The sequence below is a fragment of the Callospermophilus lateralis genome, chromosome 12 (genome assembly GCF_048772815.1).
Source record: "Callospermophilus lateralis isolate mCalLat2 chromosome 12, mCalLat2.hap1, whole genome shotgun sequence".
Lineage (NCBI taxonomy): Eukaryota > Metazoa > Chordata > Mammalia > Rodentia > Sciuridae > Callospermophilus > Callospermophilus lateralis.
Genome location: NC_135316.1, coordinates 109,697,490 through 109,723,991, shown reverse-complemented (window position 1 = coordinate 109,723,991; position 26,502 = coordinate 109,697,490). Strand labels below are relative to the sequence as shown.

The 26,502-nt window shown below is 49.1% G+C and overlaps 1 protein-coding gene across 2 annotated transcripts in view; it reads right to left on the bottom strand.

Moving 5' to 3' along the window:
* The window catches only part of Arhgef7 (Rho guanine nucleotide exchange factor 7), a 135,775-nt gene extending 117,213 nt beyond the window's left edge, over nucleotides 1-18,562 (bottom strand). For both annotated transcript variants that reach the window (XM_076872629.1, XM_076872624.1), the window contains exon 1: nucleotides 18,398-18,562. In XM_076872629.1, the coding sequence (XP_076728744.1) occupies nucleotides 18,398-18,562 (165 nt within the window). The remainder of the gene's footprint in view (nucleotides 1-18,397) is intronic.
* Nucleotides 18,563-26,502: the final 7,940 nt, after the last annotated feature.

The following is a 26,502-nucleotide window of genomic DNA, read 5'->3' as shown; positions in this document are numbered from 1 at the left end:
TGTTAAAAAGTTATACCATCTCCCAGTAGCACCATAGGCTGGGACCAAGCCTTCAACATATGGGCCTTTGAGGGACACTTTCCCAAACCATAGCACAAGTAAACATGTGAAAAGACGCGCCCTGTTATACATCACCAGGGGGATGAAGATTAAAGCACAGTATCACTACACACAGATTTAAATGAACCAAATCCAGAACACCGACAACACCAAATGCTGGTGAGGATGTGGAGCATCAAGAATTCACATTCATGCCCGAAGAAATACAAAATGGTACAGCCACGTTGGAAGGCAATTGGTGGTTTCTTATAAGCTAAATGTAGTCTTATCATACAAGCCTGCAATTGTGCCCCTTGGTGTTTACCCAAATGAGTTTTTTTTAAAAAAACATTCTTCTAGTTGTTGATAGATCTTTATTTTATTTATTTATATGTGGTGCTGAGAATAGAACCCAATGCCTCACACGTGCCAGGCAAGTGCACTACTGCTGAGCCACAGCCACAGCCCTCCAAATGAGTTTTTTAAGAACTTAGGTCCACACAAAATCTGTAAGCAGATGTCTTTATCAGCTTTACTCATAATCTCTAATACTTGGAATTTACCAGGATATGAATGGATAAACAAATAATGGTATATCAAATAACATGTTATTCAAAAAAATAAAAATAAAAAAAAGAAGTGCACCATCAAACTATGAAAAGATGGAGGAACCTTAAATGTATATTGAAAGAAGCCAGTGGGGAAAACTATATGATTTCAGATATATAACATTCTGGAAAAGACAAAGCTGTGGAGACAGATCAGTAGTTGTCTAGGGCTGAAGGGAAGGAGTGTAAGGGGGCAGAGGATTTTAGGGCAGTGACACTGTGCTATACAATACTATAAAGTGGATATGTCATTGTACATTTATCAGGACCCAAGCAATGTACAAGATGAGCGATCACAGGAACCATGGGCTTCAGTTCATTGCTGTGATCTGAATGTCCACTCCAATGCTCTTGTTGAAAATGCACTGCCACTGCCGCTGTTGGGAGGCAGGACTGTTAGCGGGTGTGTGGTCATGGGGGCTCTGCCCTGGTGCACTGATTCATGTCATTATCACTGGAATGGATTCCTAATAAAAAGCATCAATTTGGCCTGATTTGCCCTCTGTCTCTTGAGGGTGTGTTTGCCCTTCTGCCATGTTGTGATGTAGCATGAAGGCCCTTAGCAGATGTGGTCCCTTGACCTTGGACTTGCAAGCCTCCAGCACCCTGAGCCAAATAAATTCCAGTGTTTGTCCTTCCACCAGTCCATGGTACTGTTGTAGCAGCAGAAAACTAGATGCTGATCATAAGTCAGTATTACTCACCAGTTCTAACAGGTATGTCATTCACACCAGATGTTAATAATCAGGAGAGCTGGGGATGGAGGGAGAGAATATGGGGACTCTTTTTCTGCTCAATGCTTCTAGAAACCAAAAATGGGTCTTTTTTTAAAAGCTGCATGATAATAATCAAAAGCCCTTATATGGCCTACACAGCCCACCCCCTTGCTCCCTCCTTGACTATTACCAGCTATTGCTCACTCACACTGGCTCTGCTCTTCCTGGACTTGCCAGTGACTCCTGCCTCGGGACCTTTGCACTAGTGATCCCCTCTGCTGAAACACTCTCCCCTTTGCTGTGATCATCATCAAGTCTCTGTTCAAATGCCACATCTCAGAAACCCCAAGCCAATGACCTGACAAACAGCTGCAATGCCACCCTAGTTGCTTCATGCCCCTACCCATGCTGCTTTTCTTCCACTGGGGAAGATGCTATCCAGTGTGCCTAAGTGCTGCATTTACCGGATTTCTCCCTACACTATATAGCTATTCTCTGCAAGCAGAGGACTGGTCTGAACAAATACATCTCATGGTGGCCCATCTGGCTCCTAATGGGTTATTTGTTCAATGAGTCAATAAAGTGAGGGCATGTGCCTAGGGCACTCTTAAGTACCATCACTTGATGAAACCTACCAAAAGTGATGTTGATGCTGTGGCATCTAGAACCAAAATGTGACATACAGTCACTGGATATGGCCTGAAACATGTCACTCGGTGATTCCGTCATGGTGTGGACATCAGAGTGTATTTGCACAAATCAAGACAGCCACCATGCCACCATGTCACTCCGTGATATCGCTTATGGAACCACTGTCATGAATGCAGTCTTGTTGGTCAAAACAGCAAGCACATGACTGTACACTGCTGGGGATGGAAGACATGAGACGGAACTATCCTAAAACTTGGAAATACAATCACTATAAGAAAAATGATGGAGAAATCAAAGACTCATTTTGCTTTTAGACCTTAACCCCTTCCCATCATGACTTACATACATATACCCCGTCATACCACCCTGCCGGAGGCCAGCTGCCCACCTGCTGCCCAGCTCTCCCAGGACTGCCCACATGCAAGGCCAGGGCTCAGCTTTCCCTGTGTGTGCATCAGGGCATCAGTCCATCAAGGGCTGCACAGAGGAGCTCTGGTTACAGCTCTCATCTCTGTCACTGAGGAAAATCACTGGCTCTGAGCTGGGTCTCCACAACCAGCTGGCCTGCTCCCTCGAGCCTGGCTCATTTCCGTCATTCACATTTCATGCAGGCATCCCTAATATCCGTGTGTTCACAAGCCTGCATTATATTTGTTTCCTAAGTTTCACAAGGGGGCTCTAGACCTCATGTGATTCTGGTATTTCAGAGTTGAGAGACGGGAGGAAATTCAGAAAGAGCTAGGGAGAGAGAGACACAGAAAAAGAAACAGGCACAAAGAAAAGGGGGAGAAACGGACACACAGAGGGAAGTGGTGAACAGGACCCACACGGCATACGTGCCGTTGGTGACAAACATCCTGCCAGGGGCACTTCGGGTGAGGGCACAGCCCAGCAACTTGCTGCATTTTCTTCAGGTTTCTCAGGCCTGAGTTCTCCACTGGTGCTGAGCACATTCATGCCATTTCCTCTGTTCTCTCCACTATTGCTGGCCCACACAGTGAGTGTCACTCAGGTGACTCTGTCCTTCAGTTCTGTAACTTTCACTGGGTTCTTCTTTACAGTTGTGTCTTTGCTGAGGGGGTCTATGTTCTCATCAACATCCCTCTCAAAGCCACGTTATGGTACCTGCTGGGCCCCCTCTGTGGACAGCTCCAGCACCACCCATGGGGGAGAAACACGGCTAGCAGGGCCTCAGCGACCTCTGGCAAAGGAGTTCCCGTGCCCACCAGCCTTCCCCTGCCTGATCTAGTGTTTTCTCCTGCAACTAGTCTTGGGGCTGGAAATTGTCAAAAATGTCGATGTTTTCTCCGACTGTGAGTAAAACATGGATTCTCAATTGGCAAGTGAACAGAAAGCAGCAATTGGAGTGACTTCCACAGCATGTCTTGGGGTTGACTGGAAGGACAGTGCAAATCCCAATGGCTATTTCAGATTTCAGGGAACCATGGTAGCCTGGTGGATGGAGGAACTCTGCATCCCTTAGAGGCAGTGTCAGGAGTGGCCGCCAGCCGAACACCATGAAATGAAATCTGTCCTTAAGGAGCAATGGTAGGAACTGGCTGCAGGGCTGCTCCCTGGGGTTCCTCCCTGGGGCTGCCCCTGAGGACTCTTCCCTGGGGCTGCTCCCAGACCCCATAGCCAAGTCACAGGGTTAAACCCTACACTTTCCTGGAAAACCCCAGTCCTAAAGACACCGACAGTAGCTCAGGGTCCGCCTCATTCCCGCAGCTGCTCCTAGCCCTGACCCGAGTGTTTCAAGTGCCTTGACGCCTCTAACTAAGCTTCATTTCACCAGACCTTGCCCAAACCTCTGAGCTTGGTCTCTCAACAAAGATCATGTTTCTCTTCCGTTTCAGAAGAAAACTTCTGTGCAGATGGGGATCCCAACTTTTCAGGTAAATTCCGAGTCCCCTTCCAATTTAAGTGGGACTTTTTTCTCCAGTCTTTCTGCACCATGTTTGAATATTGCAGACCCACAGGGAGGCAGACCTCAGGTACTGTACTGCCTGAAGTGAGAAGGCACTGGCTGGGAAACGCACCAGATGTAAGGGCCACCTGTGGAAGATCCCCTGGGAACACAGCTGGGCCCCACCTGCAGTACTGCCAGGTGACTCACAGTGGTCTGGGTCATGGTTCTCAATTTTGGTCCCCTGGACCACCAGAATCAGCAGTCCCTCAGACCTCAAGAGGGATACTGCTTCTCCACCCTAGCTTAGGCCTCCTGCATGAGCAGCTCTGAGGGTGGAGACCAGCTCTGTATCTGCACATGCTCAAATTGAACAGCCACCAATGCAAGACAGAAACACACAGAGAGCAGTTAGTTTTGGGCAATGTCTCCATCCTTACCTAAAATCCCGCTCATTGTCAGATAAGCCAAAGGGGAAAGATGAAACACCCAGCATTAATGCATTCAAAAGATGAGAATGAAGGTCTCAGAAGTTCTCAGGGTAATGGCTTCTCGTGCTCAGTACAACACTTATTGAACTCAAACCAATGGACTCATCCACTGAGAAGGAAAGAAGCACATTTCAAAACATGGGAAATGAACAAAAAATATGCTAGGCATATTTCCCTGAAACTAGTGGAAAGGACAGTTTTCTAGAGTCTCCTTTATCCAGAAAAGCATGCCTGACATCCACATCCTATTAACAAAGGTTACAGTGAAGTTGCTCACCCATTGCTGCTCCTCCACACGCCTGTGCCGGGTTTTCATGCGCCTAGCCTCAGCTGCATCTGTGGGCTCAGCCGTTGTCTCACCCCACAGTTCTGTTTCCAGCACTTTCCAATCCCCACAAACCTGCAAGCTCAAATCTCTCCCTTTCCAGAGACCCTCTCTTCTGTACTAACTCATGGGCCCTGACTGAGGTGACCAGTAATGAGGGTGGCCCTATATCCAGGTTTTCCCAGGCCCGTCCAGCTGTGCCCACTGCCCTAGACCAATCATGAGTGGGCCTTCCCTCCCCCCAGCTCAGCCAGCACTGGCAGGTCTTCAGTGGCACACACTCAGACTCTGGCAGCACACCAATCAACCTCCTCCCCACCTCCTGTCATGGTGCCCTCTACTGAATAAGCCCATTGGCCACCCCTCTTAAGTCTCCTGGGACCGTGGGCACTGCTAGGTTATTCATTTCCAAGTTCCCCCAGCTGAGTCTGACCTTCGCACAGTAGCACCACAACTCCTGGTGAGAAATCTCACCACTCCTACAGCTTCAGGTCACAGCTCTGCACTGTGATTCCCCGGTGTATAATATAGTCCAGGTGTCCTCCAGGCTCTCAAAGCTCCACACAACCACACTCCAAGACATGTAACCCATTCACAATCTCCATGCACTAGCCCAGGCCACATGCAGGATTCGCTCAGAGGTGACCCTGCGCCTCTCCTGCTGTGCAGTCAGAGGTGGCTCCAAAGGCCTTTCCCAAGTCAACCCACCACAAGCCCTGTGAACTTGGTTCCTGGAACCCCTCTCAATTCTATCATCATCTCTTTGGCATACCTACTCCACCCTAACCCCAGGTCTCAACAGCTCTCTGCAGACAATCCCATACAATTTTCTACATGTTTTCTAAACATGCAGCTGATCATATTATTCCCTCCTTAAAACCCTGGGAAAGCACAACTGGCCCACGAGGCCCTCTGCTGCCTGGCCCCGCCATCTCTCCTGGCATCCTTGTTCAGTCCAAGGCCATCTAGGCCTCTCCAGGGCACTCCCAATGCACCAGGGATCCCCCAAGCCAGGCCATCCCTCCTCCATTATAGAACCCCATCCCCCAGAGCTCGACTCCAGTGCCACTGCATGACAGGAGCTTGCCCTACACCATCCCTGCCCCATCTGCCAAGGTTAGTAGGTCCCTCTGCTGCACGTATGGAATCCATCTCTCGCCTTCAGAGCACGTCTCACAACATAGCCGCTCATGTCATTACTCTCCTCCACCATTGGGTTACTTTTGCAAGTCATAAATCTCCAAGGCCTTGCATGATTCTTGAATACAGTGAATACCCAATCAAGATTTGAGGAGAAAATAAATAAATGAACAGATAAAAAGATGAGTCTCTGGTAATAAATCCCTTTCCCCATAAAATGTAAGTACACTACACATGTTTTCTAGAATCACGATTAGATTCAAAAGTAGAAGACAGCCTGTAAGATGAGTTAAAACCCATACACCAACAAAAACAATCATATGACAGGGCAAAACTGACAAGCCCCAAACTGAGGCACCCCCACACATAGTGGGCTGTGGTCTTTCAAAGGTGCAGTCTGACGAGCACCAATGTGGGCGCACCCTCACAAAACCCGTGACCACATCTGCCCCTGGCTTCGCAATCACCTCCATCCCAGGTCCCCAAGCAAGGCTCAACCCACTGTCACTGAGATACCGCATATCTTCTGGAAGCCCACATCAATAGAACCACACGGTGTGTACTCTGCTCAGTTTCTGTCACTCAGCACAATATTGAGGCTCAACCATGCTCTGGGCTATTCTCTTATCTGTAGTAAAGATATACCACAATTTTAAATTCACCAGCTAGAAACATTTGCTTATATCTACTTTGTGGGTATTAAAAATAAAACTGCTGTGAACATTTGTGAAAGACTCAATATGGAGACACCATTTTCTTGGGCAGATACCTAGAAGTGGAATGGCTAAAACATTTGTTAGGTGTATGTTTAGTGTTTTAAGAAACTCATGACCTGTATTCTGAAGTGTTGTCTGATTTTACATTGCCACCAACCGTGAGAGTCCAGCTCCTTCCTGCCCTTGCCCACACTTGACATGATCACTCTTCCCAGCAGTTGTGATAACAGATATATAGTATGCAGCCCTACCTCACTGGGGCTTTATCACTAATGGAGTCGAGTTTCTTTTCATGTGCTTATTTGCCATATTGATATCTTCTTTGGTGAAGTGTCTGTTCAGACCATTTATTTCCTTTTTAAACTGAATTGTTTGTTTCTTTATTGAGGTCTAGGAGTTCTTCATGTATTCTGGATATAAGTTCTTAAACACACATATGATCTGCAAATATTTTCTCCCAATCTATGTTTTGTCTTTTCATTCTCTTAACAGTATCTTTCAAAGAACAGAAGTCTTTCCTTTTGACTAAGTCCAATTCATCAATTCTTTTAGAGATCATGTTTTTGGTGTCATGTCTAAGAAATCTTACCTTGCCGAAGTTACAAATGTTTGCTCTTGTGTTTTCTTCTGGTTGTTTATGGTTTAGGCTTTACATCTAGATCTGTGATTCATTTCAAATTAACTTTTGTATGCTGGGGACACCTAGCCTGGAGTTCATTAAAATAGTGGTTTCTAATCATTCTGGCACCATCACTGAAGACAGCATGCTTTCAACAGTAAATTGCCTCTGCACCTTTGTTGAAAGTCAGGTGTCTTTTGTGGGTCTATTTTTGCACTCCATTCTGTCCTGTATATTTATTGCTGTGTCTTTTGGACAGTGCCTCAAAATTACTGGAAACCACATCCTCCAAACTTCTTCCTTCTCTCAGTTCTGTGGCTATCCCAGGTCCTTTGCATCTTCATATATATTTAGAAATATTTGTTAAAGCAGGTGCAATGATGCATGCCTATAATCCCAGCAGCTCACAAGGCTGAGGCAAGAGGATCCCAAGTTCAAAGCCAGCCTCAGCAACTTATCAAGATCCTGTCTCAAAATAAAATTAAAAAAGGACTGGAGACATGGCTCAGTGGTTAAGCACCCCTGAGTTCAATCCCTGGTACAAAAAAAAAAGATAAGAAAATCATTTGCCAAGGTCTGGACAAAAAAATGCTGGGATTTTGGTCCTGATCCTGTTGGAGCTGTGGATCAGCGTGGGAGAACCAGCATCTTAGCACCAGAGAGACATCTGACTCAAGCCTCAGGTCCTCTTCCATGTCACCCATCAGCATTGGGCTTTTAGAGAGCACGCATCATCTTTCTTATTATTGTTAGATTTATCCTCAATCATTTCTCTTTTCTTCCTTTTCACTTTGCTATTCCAAATGTATTTTATTCCAATTTCTGATCATTTTGCTATATATAAAAATATACTTGCTTTTTTTCCTTTTTTCTTTCCACACATCACAATTGATTTTGTATATTAATCTTATGTACTTCAACCTTGCTGAACTCACTTAGTGGTTCCTGTGCCTACTTTGCGGATTCCATCCAATTTTCTGCACAGTGCAAGGACAGGTTGTGGGTTCCTTTCCAACCCGGACGCCTTTGATTTCCTCTTCTCTTTCCTCAGGTATCCAGTGCAAGGTTGGACATCCCAGTTTTGTTGCCCGTCTCAGGGAAATGCTCCGTCTTCCACATCTGGAGTGCTGCCCCCTTCACCAGGAATAGATATTGGGTTTTATCAAGTGCTTTTCCCTCATCTATTGAAATAATCCTGTAGTTTTCCTCTTTTAGCCTATTAATATCATAAATTGTATTGAATGATTTTCAAAAGAGAAACTAACTTTGCTATCCTAAGATCAATCCCTCTAGGTTATGATGTATTACCCTTTTCATATAATGCTGAATTTGATAGGCTAATTAAGTTTTAGATCTATATTCATGGAATTACTGGTTTATGATATTTTTCTTACAATATCTTTACCAGGGTTTTTATTGGAGGCGGGGGATGCTGGGGATCAATCCAGGGCCTTGTGCATGCAATGCAAGAACTCCACCAAATGAGCTACATCCGCAGCTCCGGGGTTGTTTTGTTTTGTTTTAAATCAGGGGAAGGCAGACTTCATTTAACAAGTTGAGAAGTATTCTCCAAGTCCAATTTTTTAGAAAAGTTTATTGAACTGCCATTATTTTTTCCCTAAATGTATAGCGGAATTCAGCAGGGAAGCTATCCTGCCTAGAATTTTCTTTATGAGAAGGTTTTTACCTATAAATGTAATTTCTGTAATAGGACTATTCAAGTTACCCATTTCTTCTTGAGTGAGCTTTGGTGGTTTGAGTTTTCCAAGGAACTTGTCCATTTCATCTACACCACAGAATTCACTGGTTCATAAAAACACACCCTTTTTATGCAACCTGCAGAATCTGCAGCCACCTGACGTCAGTGGTCTGTCTCCTCCTTTCCCATCAGTCCCGCTAGAGGCTTATCATTTTTACTGATTCTTCTCAGAGATCCAGCTTTTGGTTTCATGGATTTTTCTTAGGAATGTTCTCCTTGTTTCATGGACTCCCTTTCCATTCCTTACTATGCTTGCTTCTTCCTCTGGGTCTAATTTGCCCACGTTCTTCTTGTTTCTTGAGGTGGAAGCTCCCTCACAGATGACTAAAGACTGGCCTAGGTGAGGTGAGCAGGGCCTCACTCCCTAAGTACCCTGGAAGCTCGCAGGCCACGAGCAGAGCCGTGCTTGCTGCTGCCCCTCAAGAGCCATCCCTGGAGAGCTGCACAGCATGGCCACGGGGATGTGCTTGTCAGGGGTGCCCTGAAGGAACCGTGGATGACAAAGCCGGAAGTCTCCTGCCCCTTAACAATGTGGCCTCTGTGGTGCTTTCTGGAAGCTTAACCTTCGACACAAGTCTGTAAACAATTCAACCACATGCTATTAATAGGGCCTGTTTTCAAAAGAAACAAAAATACATTTAAAATAGGAATAAATGTAACCAGAAAATTCATTTCCGCTAGGAGAAATCAGCTACCAGCACCAGTGTGTTGTGGGATTAGTTATATAATCACAGATCTTAAATAAGGTGATTTCTTCAGCACACAGGAAAGCCAGAGAGAGACTGCTCAAGAAAACTCTGGGAAGGCTGGAGGGAAGCTGGCTGCTTAGGCAGCCTCCGGTTCTTCCTGAAGAGTCCACAACAGAGGCAGTCAGAGCCAGAAACATTCTCCAGAAACTCCTAATTTTCTGTCAAAATCACTGCAATGTTCTCCCTTAAATTGAGTGTTAAAGTCATAAATCTTTTGGCATGTGTTCAGAAAGCAATTGACTTTTTCAGAAAATCTGTCTTTCTAACCAAAAACTTCTGAAACTTTGCTAGCTATAAATGGAAACTTAATGCCACTTATGAACTTGAACTCTATCAAGGACAGGAAACTGGTGGAACGTCCCTGGAACAGGGACTTAGTGGTGAGACCCTTGGAACTGAGAAAAAAGGGCCATCGCAGTCCTCAGTATTTACAAATCAGCTAAAACTAGGCCCTTTCAAAAAAGGCGTGTACAAAACAAAATAGAGGACATCCTGTCAGAACCAGACTTCATCACAAGAAGCTATGCAAAATCAAAACCAACTTGGGACTATGGACTCCCATTTTAGACTTAAGCAATTCAGCGTAAACTGGAAATCCCAACTGCGTTTACATATGCTTTTCTCAGGATCTAAAGGAACATACAGTTTCTTCAGAACAAAGAGGGGAATATCATCAGCCCCTTAAAAAGAAAAGTGCTCCGCTCCAAGTGTAATGATAAAGCTCCGCGTACCACACCAAGCAGCAAGGAGAGCCAGCTGCAGATGACCTACCCTGTGGGACCGCAGGATCATCTCACAGCTCTAGGAGGATTCCTCCAAGACACCAGGAGAAGGAACACCAGCAGCCCCTTCAGCAGTACCAGCCGCCACCTGAGGTCAGGATGTAGAGGCCTGGGCCACCCACCCAGCCCTCCTGGCCACCTGCAGCTATCCAGGCAGGAGTCTGAGGCTTATTCTAGGGGGAAAAGTGAACCAAGGAGGCCCAAGACTTGGGAGAGGGCGTGGAGGAAGGCCACGGCAAGGCGGGTCTCCCTGAGGGCCTGCAATCCTTGCCAGGGGCCTCAGAGGTGACCACCCCACAGGCACAAGCCTCCCAGCCCTGCCAGTGGGCATGTGGCTTGCTCTTCACCCATCACCAGTGATCTAAGCAGTCTCCAACGTGGAAACCAAATTCCAAGAGACAGCCAGGCAGACCTTGATGCACACCTGGGACGAGCTTCAAGGTGGTTCCAGAATTGGCAGGGAGACCAGCTGGGGCTTCGGCTCAGGGGCAGAGCATTCCTAGCCCAGGGAGGCCCTGGGTTTGATCCTCAGCCCACATAAAGACCAACAAAATAAAGGTACTGTGTACATCTGTAACTAAAGAATATTCTTTAAAAAGAATTAGAGGGTACAGAGAGAAAGGGAAAGGAAGGAAGAGAAGGAGAAAAAGAAACCAGATATTAAGAAACAAGGAAAACCAGATATTTAAAAACAAATTTTTAAATTTCTAGGTAGAAATTTTAAAATAATAGTCAAAGTAGAGACAAAACAAAAAAATTCAGTGGAAAGTTTAGAAGATTTAGAAGTCAGAAAAATAGGTTTTGGGAGGGGGAACACTCTACCACTAAGCACACCCCAGTCCCAGGCTGGTTGGCTGCAACTGGACCAGGACGGCCTCTCCAGGACCCAGCTCTCCTCCGTCGGGCCCCTCAGCCAGCTTCCAGGCATCGGCTTCATCCTCATGGTGGGGCAGGGCCTGAGAAAGGGTGGAAAGCTCAAGGCCTCCACGGCTGGGCTACAAACTAGCACTGGGCGCTTCTGCCACCCGGGTCAGACCAGCTCAGATTCAAGAAGGAAGCAAAGAGGCTCTGGATAGGGGCAGCGATGGACAGCAGGAGAGCTGAGCTGCTTCTGTGCTGGACCACACCCTCCTTCCCTCTGAATCCCAGGAGGCTGTCTCCCTCCGCAGTCCTGGGAACACCACTTAGACTGCAGGACTTGCCCAGCTGAAGGCAGCTGCCTCAGCCAGCCCTTCTGCACACCAGGAGTCTGGGCTGGGTGACCACTATGTCCCTTCATGCTGAGACACTTCACACTGAAGGCCCTGCTTCCTCTCATGGCTGGACAGGTGCTCCACACACAGGCACATATGTGATGTCTCCCTGCACATGGTGGCCTCCCCAGCATGCATGTAACAGGAACCCCCAGACCCAATGATCATAGACATGAACTTTTTTCTTTTCTTGAAGTACTGGGGGTTGAACCCAGGGGCACTCTGCCACTGAGTTACATTCCTAGCTCTATCTTCAGCTCTATCTTAATCTTGATTTTGAGACAGGGTCTCCCAAAGTTGCTCAGGCTGGTTCCAACTTACAGTCCTCCAGGATAAAGCCTCCTGCTGGGGTGACAGGTAAGCACCACTGGACTTCATTAAAATAGGTGTTTGGCCAGGCGACTAGGGAGACCGAGACAGGAAGATCACAAGTTCAAATCCAGCCTCAGCAATGGCAAGGCAAGGCACTAAGCAACTCAGTGAGATCCTGTCTCTAAATAAAATACAAAATAGGGCTGGGGATGTGGCTCAGTGCTCAGTGCCCCTGAGTTCAATCCCTGGTACCCTCCCCTAAAAAAGGTGTGTTTGAAGCAAATTCTGCACATCTTCCATGCTGGCACAGCCCTACTGTCCTTGAGCTACAGACAGCAGCAGACACACACCACTCTGCAAAAGTGGGCTGAGAACCGTCAGGAGTTCAGAAGGAAAACTGAAAACACAAAGGCATTGGGAGACAGATGTCCCTAAGCCAATTCTGCACACCTGGTGACAGGGAAAGTGGGGAAGTTGCTGGGGGCAGCCCTCTGCTGAGGAGGCCACTGCCCGGCCCTCCTTTCCCATTCAGCTCTCCTGGCCTTTGACCTTCATGAAACCTTGTATGATGAAACCCGAGTGCCCAGGCTGCACCCTCCAGCCCCTTCCGTCTCCACAAGCCCCGCAGCTGTGCTGTGACCTGGCGCTGACAGGGGTGTCTGGTGGTGGGGAGGGAGCCACAAGAACCTGCTCTGAGAATAAAGCAACCTTCCTGGACCCGAGTGGCTCTGAGGCTCAAATCACAGCTCAGCATTTCCCAACCCAGTGGAAAGTTCCTCAGCGTCAATTGATAAAACAACAGCAATAGCACGTCTTCTCATTTACTGTGGGACACCCTATCGCCCCAACAGGCCATTCCCATCAGCAGAGAGCATTCATATCCTCCTAAGAGGAGGAAACTGGGACTCAGAAAAGGCAGGCAGATTGTTGAAGTCACACGGCAAATGACTGCAGCAGTGAAGCCAGGTCTATCCAACCCTGGAAGACGAACCAGGTCTTCAGGTAGGGGGACCTGTGGCTTAAGGACCACCAGTCCCTGGAACTGCATGAGGCACAGTTGTGTGACCAAAGGAACTGTGTGCCCTTACCACCCCCTGCCTGAAGTGAGGGACACCAGGGGCAGATCTCCAACTCACGGGAGGTTCCAGTCTAAAAAGATGAAAGCATCCCATGACAAGAATACACAGCTCCACACACCCCAAGGCAGCTCCATTTGTTATATTTTACAGTCATTAGTTACCTCTGCACATTCGAGGAAACATCTGTATGACTCTTTAGTTTTAATTTATGCACATATGTGTGTGCCTCTTGGTACAAATGGAAACTGAGTAAACACTAAAAGGAGGAAAGCCCCGGGAGCCAGAGTCAGGTGGGGGCCGCCAGCCCAGAGCTGGACTCTGCCCTCTGTGGTGCCCTTCCTGCAGTGGCTGCAATAAGGGTACAGGGTGGGATAGGCATGGGCCATGTGCAGTTTCCAGAGGCACCCCTAGGACAAGGAGAGGCCAGCTCTCTACAGGACAACCTGAGCCCCTGCCAGGTGTCTTTGGGGCTGTTCTTAACAGGGAGGGGCTGGGCACACTTCCCAGGTAGCCACCTGCACATGCCTCCTGAGGGCGCCCCACAATGCCCATTCTTCCTGAGACCCCAGCTGGATGGTCCACACGACCTGATCCTTCTTTCCATCTGCCCAAGGTGCCCACATGTGCTTGCCCTGTCTTATTTCCCAGTGTGGGCTGCAACTCCTAGGGGCCAACTACCAGCTTCCTCTAAATGCAGTCCAGGTGGCAGGAGCAGGTCTGACATCTGGGGAAAGGTCACAGACCTGGGTTTGACCCTCCTGCCTCCAGCTGCAGTGGGGGACTCACAGCCAGGCTCGCCACTGTGAAACGGCATCTGTAAAGGAGGTGAGTACTTGTAAAGGAGGTGAGCAATTTGTAAAGGCACCTGAGACTCCGGAAAGATGCAAGTTTCGTTTCGTTTCTTCTCTCTTCTTTTCTTTAAAAGAGTATATTAAAGTGAGTAGAGCAAGCAGGGAAAACAGGCAGATTCCAGGGTTAGCTCTGCTAACAGAATGAGAGCCTGGTCCTGGGAGAGCACACCTGGGACTCAGCTCCAGGAGCTGAGCGCTGCCCCAATGACACACCTCCTGAAACATCATGCCACCAGCAACACCCCAACCACCAACCCAGAGGTATGTGTGCATGTGCGTGGATGTGAGTGTGCATGCATTCCTGCACATGTGCACATGCACCTGTCTGCACACTTATATTTGTGCACCCACGTGTGTGCTCATGCACATGTGAGACGCCAACATGAACACCATAGTGTTTTCAATCTGGCTCTCAGGAGCCCTCTTCTGATGTCCCTGGTTTAAACTGAATTTGACTTTGTGTGCTTCATTTTGAGAGAACCAGCAAAGACAGCTCCAGCTCCGCTCTTCCCCAGGCCTAAAGCCTAAGTAAGAATCACACTGGCTCAGGGTCTAGATGGACTTCAAAGTCGCATGCTTCAAAAGTGAATGTTTATCAGCCAGGTGCAGTGGCACACGCCTGTAATCCCAGAGTCTCAGGAAGCTGAGGCAGGAGGATCACAGGTTCAAAGCCAGCCTCAGCGACTGAGCAAGACCCTGTTTTAAAATAAAAAGGGCTGGAGATGTGGTTCAGTAGTAAAGCATCCCTGGATTCAATCCTGGGACCCGAAAAAAAATGTTTATTATTGTATTATTGTAAAATCAATGATTCTGAGAGCTTCATTAGGGTAGGTTGATTAGAAGAGTCTGGATATAACTGAGAATCCTGATTGCAGGGTTTTAAGGACCTTAAAAATGGTCCAGAGATAGTCTGCATCCCAACTTCTCCATGAGTGATTTATCAGTCAATCAATGCATCTTTATGAACAGACATCAGGCATAGCCTTCCCACATGACCTGTTCTGGTGGGACCCCTCAACTGTCCTACGCATCACTGACCACATGCTGCGGAGGCCCAAGGGCCCATGAGAAGGCACGGTCTTCCTTGGGCACTTCTAAATTCTTCCCTTTCTTTTCCCACCCCAGCCTTACCCACTCCAGAATTTTAAGCTGGGCAGAAAGTAAGTCTTGAGTCCACTAAGAAAGTGCTGCCTCAGATCTGCTGGTTTCTACACATCCACGGAAGGTCTCCTTGGTCTGGGGAAACACCAGATTCTAACCCACACATCAGGAAAAATGCAAATCTGACCTGCTCATCAAATGCTGGTCTCCTCAACTTCCCAGGTCCTCCCCATCCTCCTGCATCATGGGAGGCAAGTAAGTGCTTCACAGGTTAATTTGGTTCAAATATGTTATGCTACCTGTTGGTCAAGTTGTTCCCCAAGATTCTTACGTTGAAATCTAACTCCAGTACCTCAGCAGGTGAGGTCCCTGCAGAGGTGATCAGTAAAGGTCACACCAGGTAGTGTGCCCCTGATCCAACAGGACCATGTCCTTATAAGAGGGGGATTTGGACAATGTGGAGATCACAAGCCCAGGCGCCCCAGACCCCTGAGCGAGGCCTGGATAGAACCTCCCCCACGTTTCAGGGGGGCACAGCCTCACCTACACCTTGACCCCAGCCTCCAGGGGCCAGACCATGAGACAGGTGTGCACAACCAGGACAGTCAGGGGTGGCCTCTGACTTCTGACTACATCCTCCAAACACTGGTGGCTCCAGGTCTCCTGGGGAGCACACTGCATGGGTTCCACGGAGCTTCTGTGCTCTCGTCTCCTGGGACACAGAAAGAGCCACATCCCTGGAGTTGTGTGTGGTGAAGTGGCCACTGTTGCACTCAGAGGGAGAATTAGACTGTCACTAACGTGTGTTTATTAAGCTTTTGTCCTCTAAAAGACCCCCTCGAGGTTCCCCCTCCTTGGGCTAGATCATCTAGAGATGTGCACGGTGTGAACTTGTGAGAACTGTGCTGCCCGGTCTCAGGGCATCTTGGCCTCAGTGTTTCAGAACAGGGTGTAGGGAGCCAGCCTGGCGCCAGGAAACCCAAGGGCAAGAGTGCATACAGGAGCACTGGGAAGAACACACTGGCAATAACGCAAAGTGCTCAGGGGACGCTTACAAGTCCCTCTCTCTCTGGCTCCACTCTACCCTGAAAGAAAAGTGGAGGAACTGCATCAGGGGAACCGGAACCCATGGCTCTAAATGAGCAGGAGTCCAGTGAAGGTCCTCTCTCCCCTCCACCCATCCCTGCTCTGAAGCACGCGACCAATGGGAGAAACATGCACACAAGGAAAGCCTCTTCAGCCTGTGCTTACTCCCAGGCTCAGGGCTGGCCTTAGGCCTTAGGCTGTAAGCTTAACAACTAAAGTCACAGGCTGCTCACCACTGCCCAGCAACTGGGGCCCCCCTTCCAATTCCACGGGGAAATTCAGTCGCCAACTGTTCCTGTTTAAGGGAAAACAGCCTCAGATTCACATTTCCACATTCGAATAAAAGCCATCCGGCTTCATGTGTGCTTTGTGGCACATATTGTGTGCAAACATGTGTAAGCACACAAAAAAGCAACTCTTAGGAAAGGGAGACTTCTGAAACTCAGAGTTCAGAGGCAGAAAATGGCTAATATTTTATTCCCAAAACCTATCTTTGAACCAGGGAGCCAGTAACTCTATCCATAATTGGTGCCTTTACGTTAAACTTTCATTGTGATAGTCAGTTTAAAACAAACCAATCAGGGCTCACGAGAACAAAACAATGGCTTCAACCTAAGAAATTTCCATGCAACTGTAGTTTCAGAATATGCCATGTTCCAATCCATCTGCTTCAAACTAAACATTTTATTCATTCCTGTCTTTGTTGTTTTAGAGATGAAAAGAATGGCACACTTTTCTAAGAAAATCTTTCCAAAAGTTAAAAAAGAAAATTATTGAAGTCTGCCAATCAATATATTAAGGCAGTGAATAAGCCAAACGACATCATGCTTTGAGGGCCACGTTTTATCAACACAGCTCATGAAGTTGCTTAAAGCTTCACTCTTTAGAAATGGAACAGCATATTTTAGTCTATTTTGGTAAAGTTAGCTTTTCGACATCTGTCCTTTATTATCAGCGGTACCAATATCCAGATGACAACAGTGCTCTGAGTGCCTTGAAAGTCACATCCGCTCCTCAGCCCATCTTAAATCATCTAAGTTTCACTTACAAGCAACATCCCTATTTCATGCAAGGCAGTTGTTTATTCTAAAATGCAGATTGTTTTCATAAATATGTTCCAAGTCAGAAAAATACCTAAAACTAGTATGCACAGCAAATTCGTGTTAAATAACATGTTTTCTGGCCTAATTTTAAATCTAGCACCATAACATGCAAACATGAATAAAATTTCTTTTTCAAATCACTTAGCCTTCTAACAAACTGTTAGTCGTCCTGCCTGGGGGTCAATACATCCCGTTAAAAATGCAATAGTTCTTCCTAATTATGGTATGCTTGAAATTCTATACTTTAATGACCTTTAAATAATTGTTGATCTTATTTTTAAAATTGTATATTGACCAAAAAAAAATTTAGAGGCAAAACCTCAGTATTTTTGACGTATTTGGGCGCGTGGTTCTCAGAAGCTGGTCCCATCCCCTCGCCCTGCTCTTGAGGGAGATGAAAACTTTCATCGCTGGCAGACGCGGGTCAAGGTTCACGCTCCAGCCGCAGGGGAACCACCAGCGGAGCAGTCCGCTCGGATCGGATCGGCGTGAAGTCGAGACGAGTCTGGGATTCCAAGCCAGCCCGGAGAAGGCAGGGCTCTGAATCCCGGCGTGCCACCGCGCCGGCCTGGGTGCGAGCGGAATCCTCCGTGGGGAAAGTAGTAAGTGGCTTCGCAGCCCAGCCCTCGGCGACGATGGCTGCGCCTTTTAAACGCGCACAGCAGCGGGCTCATTGAACAGAAGGGCGAGAGCCCCCTGCAATGCCACCGACGAAAATCGCTCGAACAAAGCCATCTCGGGAAGCTGCGCGCGCTGGAAGAAGGTTTTGTGACCGGTCGCCGCCAGCGAGCAAAGCCGACCACCCAGCGCCGTGGAGCAACTCAATGTCAGGGCGGAGCAGAACCCCCTCTTCTCCGCAGGCAGAGCACTCTCCTTCCCCCGACCCCGCCGCGTCCCCCCGGGCGGCCGGCCCCTCCCCCGACCCAGCCCGCCCCGCACACAATGGCGCCCCCCGAGCTCCCGCCACCCGTCCCCGCGCCCGCCGCGCCGCCCGGTCCGCGCACAAAGGAGGGCGCGCGGGGCCGGGGACGCGCCAGGTGCTCCTGCGCGCTGCGCGGGCCGCGCGGGGACGGGGACGCGGGCCGGGCCCGACCGGGCTGGGGGCACTTACTTTCTCGATGGTCCCGGGGAGCAGGCGCTCCAGCAGCCTGCAGAGGACCACCCCATCCTTCAGCGACGCCTGCAAAAAGCCCTCCGGGTCGGAGATGGTTTTCTTGGGCGACTCTAGCACCCCCAGGGTGATGAGCCACGTAACGGTCTGCTCGGCGGAATTCATCGCTGCGGCGGCTCGGGCAGGGCGCAGGGAGGGGGCCCGCGCGCGCCGTTCACCTCGGAGCGGCGGCCCGGCCCGCGGCCGCCCCCGCCCCCGCCGCCTCCGCGCCCATGGGGCGCTGGGCGCCGGCGATTGGCTCGGCCGGCCCAGCAGGTCCGGCTCGGCTCCGCTCGCTCCGCGCGCCCTGGCCCGCTGTCAAGTGCCTTTTCATTAGATGCACAGGAACCTGCGGGCGCCGGGCGCCGCCCCCGCCGCCGCCCCCCGGCCGCGGACGCCGTCGCCCGATGACATCACCGCCGGGAGAAGAAAGACGCGGCCGCCCGCCCGCGCGCGCCCCGCGCAGCCCCGCGCAGCTCCGCGCCAGGCCGGGCGCACGGCGCAGGCTGGGCGCGCCCCGCGCTCACCTGCGCAGCCCGGCCGCGCTGCCTAGCAGCCGCGCCTGCCAGAGACTCTGCGCCCTTTGTTTATATTCCGAGCAAGAGGTTTGCATTATTAAGCACTTCCCAGAATGCTCTTTTTATTTCTGCCAGTCTTATTTCGGGGTGGGGGCGGTGCTGAAAGCCAGACGTTTGTGTCTCGCTACCTTGCAAGCCAGTAATGACGGAGCCAAATGCTAATTAAATCTGTAACCAGATGGGTCTAATTTGGGCAGGAATTGATTTTCCTGAGGCGCTGCGAGCCCTGGGGGACGTGGGCGCCAAAGCGCGGCGCAGCGGGAGGCTCGAGGGCCCCCTGCCGGGGGGCGGTGGACGCGGCGGAGACCTCAGCTGGCGGAAGCGGGTGGCTCGGCCAGCTGGGGCCATCGACCAGAAGCCTTGCGTGGCTCCGCGTTAAATCGGTGGTGACGTTTCAAAGCCTGTTGGAGCAAGGTCAAGAAAATAGCACAGCCTAAGTGGGTCTGTGCGCAGCGCGAGGAAGGAGAGCGGCGCAGTTAGACCGACCGGCGCTTGGTGGCGTCCTCCGCTGGAGCCCGGCAGCCAAAGCAGACCCCACAGAACTCGGGCGTCCGACTGTCGCGTGACGCGCAAGCTTCTTCCAACAACTAGTGACCTTACTCCTGTGTAAAGAAGGACGGAGACCCCTCTCAAAGACGTGTATTTCCGTTTACACCAAACTCCGGCCCGCGCCTTCGCCTTGGCTTGCTGTGACTTCCGCGGCAGTTTAAAATAACATTTGTGATCACCTATGAGATCTTACCATGTGCCAGGCACGAATATGAATCCGTGTAATGACAAAGGCTAGAAATCTATAAAGATTCCAAATTAAAGAGGCGCACTCCTCTTCCTCTGATTTCTCCCAGTGTACTGTAATGGCAATCGTTAATTGCATTTAATTCCAGCTTCTCCCAGTTAAGTGGTTAAATTTTCTTTCCAAATACAAACACAAGATTCAAATAGCAGTATGAATTCTGAATTAGGAGGGCAAGCTATTCTGTGGGAACAGCTGCCATTGAGAACAGCTGCAGTTGCCAAAGAAGCCCTTGCTGTCTCTGAGAAGTGCTCTCTGCCTGCGCGGTCTGCTCGGTCCTTAGAATGGTGGTGTGAAGTAGCTCCTTGTGCCCATTTTACTGGTAACACACAAGTGGTGAGTTGGGATGCAGATCGTGGCTCCTCCTCCAGAATCGGAATACCGACCTTTTCCATCCAGCTTCCCAGCAAACAGTAGTGCAATTGAAACTACAAATTTTGTTCCTAAAGAGTCTTTATCGATGAAAGTTCTCAGCCCACAGGTAGTTGTCCATTGAGATTCTCATTTACTCTTATTAACTGATTATTTGCAAAATAATTCAGAATATATTCATTACAGTGTCAATTCTATTATAATCAAGTAAAAAAAGTGAGATTCAAATTGATTCAATCAATGCCATCCATCCCCAGGAAGTAGCCTCAGTAGGATGAACCTGGGAGCCAATTGTCAGCCAATTGTCAGGAGACTCCCAGACCAACGATTATTAGCCAGGCTTCTTGGCTGGAGTCCCTGAACTTTTAAATGCTTTAGGGTTACTGGTTGCATTTTTGTTTTGTTTGGTTTTCGTTTTCGTTTTTAGTTTGGCTGACCTAAAGGGATGTGGAGCAGCTTTCAGGGAAAGCCTTGTTTGGTTCCCTCGTTTCCCCAAGAGGACTCTGGTTCACACACAGCATGGCTGTTGTCAGTGGCTGTTAACCACTCCCATGTCATAGCTAGGGTATCCCCACAAACTCAGCTGCCAGTACCTCCCAACTATCCAGTGGAGCCATGCTACTCAGTTTGGGACCCCGTAGAGCATGGTCACATGAAAACATGTTAAAATTCACTTCAACCTCAAGCTGGACAGCATGTGGACATTGGCCTGGGCTGTGTCATAATGACTCCTATCAAAATGGCTTTTTTTTTTTTTTCAAATGGGTCCATCAACTAGATTGACAAATGCAAGAGGAAAACCATTCTATGGAGCTCATTGCAACTACTGTACATCATTGGAGGTTCTCATTTCATGAAAACGTGTGCCATTTATTTGGGATAAATAAGGTCATTTAGCATTTGCTAGAAATTAAAGATATAAGCAGGAAAACATAGCTTATAAACATATACGGCTTAAAAATTGCACAGGATCAGAAAATGTTTTGCCACCCTGGGATATATGGAACATAGCAATTGGCACTTGCCCTAGTTGGGGTCCCCCAGAAGCAGGTCCTAAGCCAACAACTTAGATGCCACGAGGTCACTGGGGGGAGACCCCAGGGAGGTCCATGGAGATGGGGGGGAAGAGATGGGGTGGACACAGGGTGTATAAATGAGCAACTCCACTCCCATGGGGAGCTCCCGGAAGCAAGTGGAGCAGGTCTCAGAGTTGGCAGATCGGAGGGCATCCCCGCGGCAAGGCCCTCCCCAGGTGATGACTCTGCTTCAGCACTGGGGCTGTTTCAGGAGCCAGGGCACCTGCTCCTCCTTCTGGTTCCTCACAGGTGAGAGCCACAGTCATTGTGGAGGAGCATGGCCACCTGGCCTGACAGAGCAATGCCAGCTGCAGGGGTAATGTTCCATGTCAGCCTGACTGGACCAGTGGGCACCCGGGTGCTTGGCTAAACACCCCCATGTGTCAGAGGGTGCTTTCAGGTGAGATGAAGGTTGGACTAGGCAGATGTCTCCTGGGTGGTGGGCCCCACCCAATCCGATGAAGGCCTGAACAGAATGAGAGGCCTAATCTCCCCTCTGCCCTAAGGGAGGGCCGTTCAGCTGGGGCGGTGGACCTCCAGGCTGAAACTTGCCAGCTCCCTGCTCTCTCAGCTGACTCCTCCTGGTAAACCTCATGAAGGGTACCCACGTGCGGACAGTGCGCCTGCCACAGACAAGGCGGAGCTGAGAGGCCCTGCCGATTGTTGGCTATCTCTGGAGAACCATGAGGGACACTGCATCCTGTGGCCATGCCATCTGGCTGGCAAGAGGAGTGTGTTCGAGTCTCTTCCTGGGCATCTGCTTCCTTGGTTCCTTCTGACCCACTGCTGTGGTTCGGGGCCTGAAAGCAGACTCTCTACGGGGGTCAGGTGGACTGCTTGTGGGGAGGCAGTCACCAGGCGCATGAAGGAGGAGGAGGCCAGGTGCAGCTGCAGTTGTCAGGTGGCAGCCGCCTAAGCCCCGGGGGCAAGCCCACTGGACCCTGCCTTGTTCCTGGGCTGCTGCACAACCTCACCCAACCCGGGTGGAACAAACAGCAGAGGCGTGTGCTCTCACGGTCCAGGAGCGCGTCTGCAGTGCAGGGTCACAGGGCTGTCCCTGCGGGAGGCTGAGGGAATCCTGGTGGGGGCAGTCCTCGGGGAACCTTCTCCAGCTCGTAGAGGAGCCACTCCAACCTCCACTCTGTCCTCACACGCCCTCCCACTTTGTGTCCATGTCCCATCGTCCCTTTCCAACGGGGACACCAGCTACTGGGTTGGGGCCCACCCCACCTAACCCAGGACGGCCTCTTCTTGTCTTGAGCACATCTGCAAAGACCTCCTTCCAAACAAAGTCCCATCCATGAGTGCTGAGACTCGGGACTTGAACGGATCTTTTGGGGGACACAATTTAATTCACAATCAGACACTGTGAGGAGTCACAGGGCCCCGCCTCATGAGAGGAGGGGAGCCGAGTCCCTCTCGCCCCACTCAGGGGCAGTGCCGGGACCTCTCTGGGGCTCTGGTGTTGCCCTCCATCTGTCCCTGTGGACCCTGGCGTCACCATCTTCAGCAGCCCTCCCCGTTTCTCCGAGACTCTGTGTTTCTCTTGGGCTGGCCCAGTCTGGACAGTCCCTCTGCCAGTCATCAGCGGGGTTCTACAGGAGGCACTGTTCTCTTCCCCTACCTGGGACACGGGAACCGAGTTCCTACAGCAACGGCAAATAAATGCTCACGTGTTTTCTGCCGTGTACCAGTTTTCGGCACAATGAGTTGGTGCTGCAGCATGCTACCAGGCAGACCAGTGGCTTTGGAAGTACTGTTATGAATTCATGGAGTCTGAAGAACACACTTGATGCCTTTCAATTTGTTATTTCCTCTCCCAGGTTCTCTCCTTGTATTTGGGGACCCTTCCTGGGGAGTCCCTTGCGTTTCTGAATATCTCACAGAGGTGCTACAGGTTTCATCCCAGACTCTCCTTTCAACATGTTTTATAGCAAAAAGCCTTGAATGATACAGATGTTTCTCCCCTCCCAGACAGAGGGCGATTTTCTTGCTGACGGGCACATTTAAAACGATGGCCCCGTGTGAGATCAAGTTTGGGCAGGCTTGCCTGCAGTCCCTCGAAAGGCTGGGGTTTCCTAAGGCCCTCGGCCGGGGCACAAGGCCACCGTGCGTGCAGCCTCTACCTGGCCCCTCTGCCTGGCCTCTGTGGGACTCAGGAGAAGGGGCCCCAGTAGGAAACTGCTGCTGCCTGCACAGCTATGAGGAGGGAGAGCCTCGTCCCTGGTCCAGGTCTCAGTCTCCTGCAGGCAGTCACAGAGATGCTGCTGGGGATCAGCTCTGGGCAGGGCGAACTCTCAGGCCCATCCTTTCCTGATAGTGCTCCACTCACCTCCGGGATGCGGAACCCCTCACTCTTCCTTCCCAGTGTGCCCCATGAGTTTTATTAGAAAGCAGAGTCCTGTGTTCTGTTTCACTGCATCCAAAGGGATTTATAATTTCTCTTTTGATTGTTTACTTTAACCAAATCTTTATATATAGGAAGATATGTCTTACTTGCCAAGAAATTGAAAGTTTGTTGACCTTGGATTCTGATTAGGCAATTGAGCTCATAAATTCCTGCTTTGTAAGCTTTGCTAAGATTTTAAATGGCCCATGAACACATAAAAGAATGCATATACTCTGCTCAGGAAAATATGTATTCACAGTATGCAAGTTTCTGTGCTTCTTTTAAAAACTTTTTGTTCTGAAATACTACACTCACGATATGTTTTTAAAAAGAACAGTTTCTTTGTGCTGAACACCCACCCCCCTCAGTGTCAATGACCCACAAAACCAGGGCATTTTTTCAGATCAAGTACACCGAAGTTAGTTCAACATTACTAAGCAAGCTAAAGACACTCTTTGGGTTTTTACCCGAGTTTCTTTGCCTTGGTGTGCCTGTGGCTCTCTGAATCCCGTCCCAGGCATAGACTCATGACGTTCCACAACCACAGGGGCCCCCTGGAGGGATCTGTGCTTCAGAGTGGCTCCACCCACCCAGCTTCCCAATCCTTTCTGCCCCCACCTTTTTTATCTGCTAGATCTGTCGATTCTCAAAGACGTATTTTAAAATCAAGTTTCCCTTCAATTCCACATGGTGTTAGGACTGTATCCATGATACTAAATGCACAGCTTGATTGAAAACTTCTCTATCTTTTTCATACATTATGCCTTCAATCAATTCACAGCTTTCTTTGGTCCTGCTTCTTCAATCTTCAGCTCATTTGATAATATTTTTTTCATTCCCATTTCTTTTTTGCTTGTATTTACCTGACATCTCTTTGCCCAAAGGCTAATATTCAACCTTTCTTCATTACCCTAAGTTTGGTGATGTAAACAGCATGAATTGGGGCTACTTTATGCCCATTTGACAGTGTATCTTTTTAGAGCAAAACACATCCACCAACATTTAGTGTACTGACTGCCACACTTCATTCCATCCTTCTTATTTTAAATAAGTTATTATTTATTTTTGCATCATGTTTTCTACTTTCCTTACAATATTCTCGTTGAGTTGTTCAAACTTCTCTTCCTCCCACTTGTTGGACCTTTGGTTAAAACTTGGAGAGCACACCATGACTCTGCACGGATCGTGTGGTTATCTTTCTGCTGTGTTTCTCCATTGTCCAGGGGGCCTCGTGGTGCTTCCTCCCCCCTGGACCTGCCATCTTCTTGCAGCACACAGCACCAGCAAGATGGGCTTCAGAGGCTGTCTTGTCCTGCCACCGGCCCATCCCTACTTCACAGCCTAGCTGGGCAATGAAGGGCTTTGGCTCCCCCTATTTTCTTCACCCTAAATTCCTACATTTTTTCAAGAGTTTAGTTATTTTAAATCATGTTAGAATTCCTCTTGTAGAATATCCCCTCTTTTCCAGAAGTTTCTAGTTAGCCCTCCTATTGCACATTCTTAAGCAATTTAAATCATAATTGACCTCTCTGTCTCAGTTCTTTCTCCAACTATATATAAGTTATATGGGTGGGTGTGTAGGTGGCTATGTCACTGCTCACCTGTGTGTGTCCTGCGTTGAGGAGACTCTACCTGAGGGTGCCTGTGAGGACTGTGCCCTGGCCGAGGTGTGAAATAGCCAAGATAGGAATCAAGGACAGGGAAAGAGACTTGTCCATCTGTGGTCAAGCCCTAGATAAACATTGTCTTAAAAACAGGTGGTGCTTTGAGTTTTCTTTAAAACACTATTTTTTTTTTACTTGCACTTCATGCAAAACTTAGAATTATCAAAAAGTACTTTTTGAAATAGAATTGGTTGCCAGCAGGTAACCGCCTGGTGGCAGAGCTGCTGCCACCCTGTGCACAGGGAGAAGCCAGGTCAACCCTCTGTGGAAGCCTTGCTCTGTGAACGACTTCATTCACTGGTGCAAATTCACTTCCAATGGGAAACGTGTTTAATTGTGCAGTTTCTGCTCTTTGACTTATTTCTAAAAATAAAAAGGCTCATCAAATGAATTATGGCTTTGATTAATTGGAGTCCAATTTTAGAAACCACAACTTAATGAAAATACAGAAGTCCCTTAAGAAATGGGCTCTGTATGCTTCATGGGCTTGTTCAAGTACTAGATTTTAGTACAGTCCACCTGGGAGGAAGTCCTACTCCCGACAGAGCCACTCCGAGGGGGGTGGGGCAGGAAACCAGGCAGAGATGAAGTCAAGAAAGTGAAACTGGGGGTTCAAAGAAGAGCTAAGAAAATAAAGAGTAGAATGACCATGAAAAGGTCATCAATTATAAGGATTCAGAATGAAAAGTGGGAGGACAGGAAGACAAAGAGGAAAGGTGCTGGGAGGAGGTGGTGCTCATGAGCTGCCAGGCGGGGTGCCAGGGCCGTGGGAGGCCAACAGTGAGGCAGAATCAAGGCCCTGGGTTGAGGGTGCTCCGAAGGAAGAAAAATGACAGGCGCAGTGTTTTCCCAACCGCATGATTTGATTGGTTGGTTGACGAGGGAGGGCAGTGTTGGGATGGAACCCAGGCTGAACAAGCTAGGCCAGGGCTCTCCCACTGAGCGACTTCGCAGCCTGGCATGACATCTTAACGTTGGACACTGGAAACTCTCCACAAGGAAAGAGCGTGGTGGGCTCAAGCATAGCTCTCTGGATCATGTGCGATCAGCAAGATTAGAAATGTGAAGAATGTGAAGTGTATGAACTAAGACCGGAATTATCTACCACAGAAAAGATCAGAGGGGACCATGACCAGCACAGGGAAGTGCCACGTCAGGGCACTGAGAAGGAGCCTTTGCTTCTTGGTGTGCAGG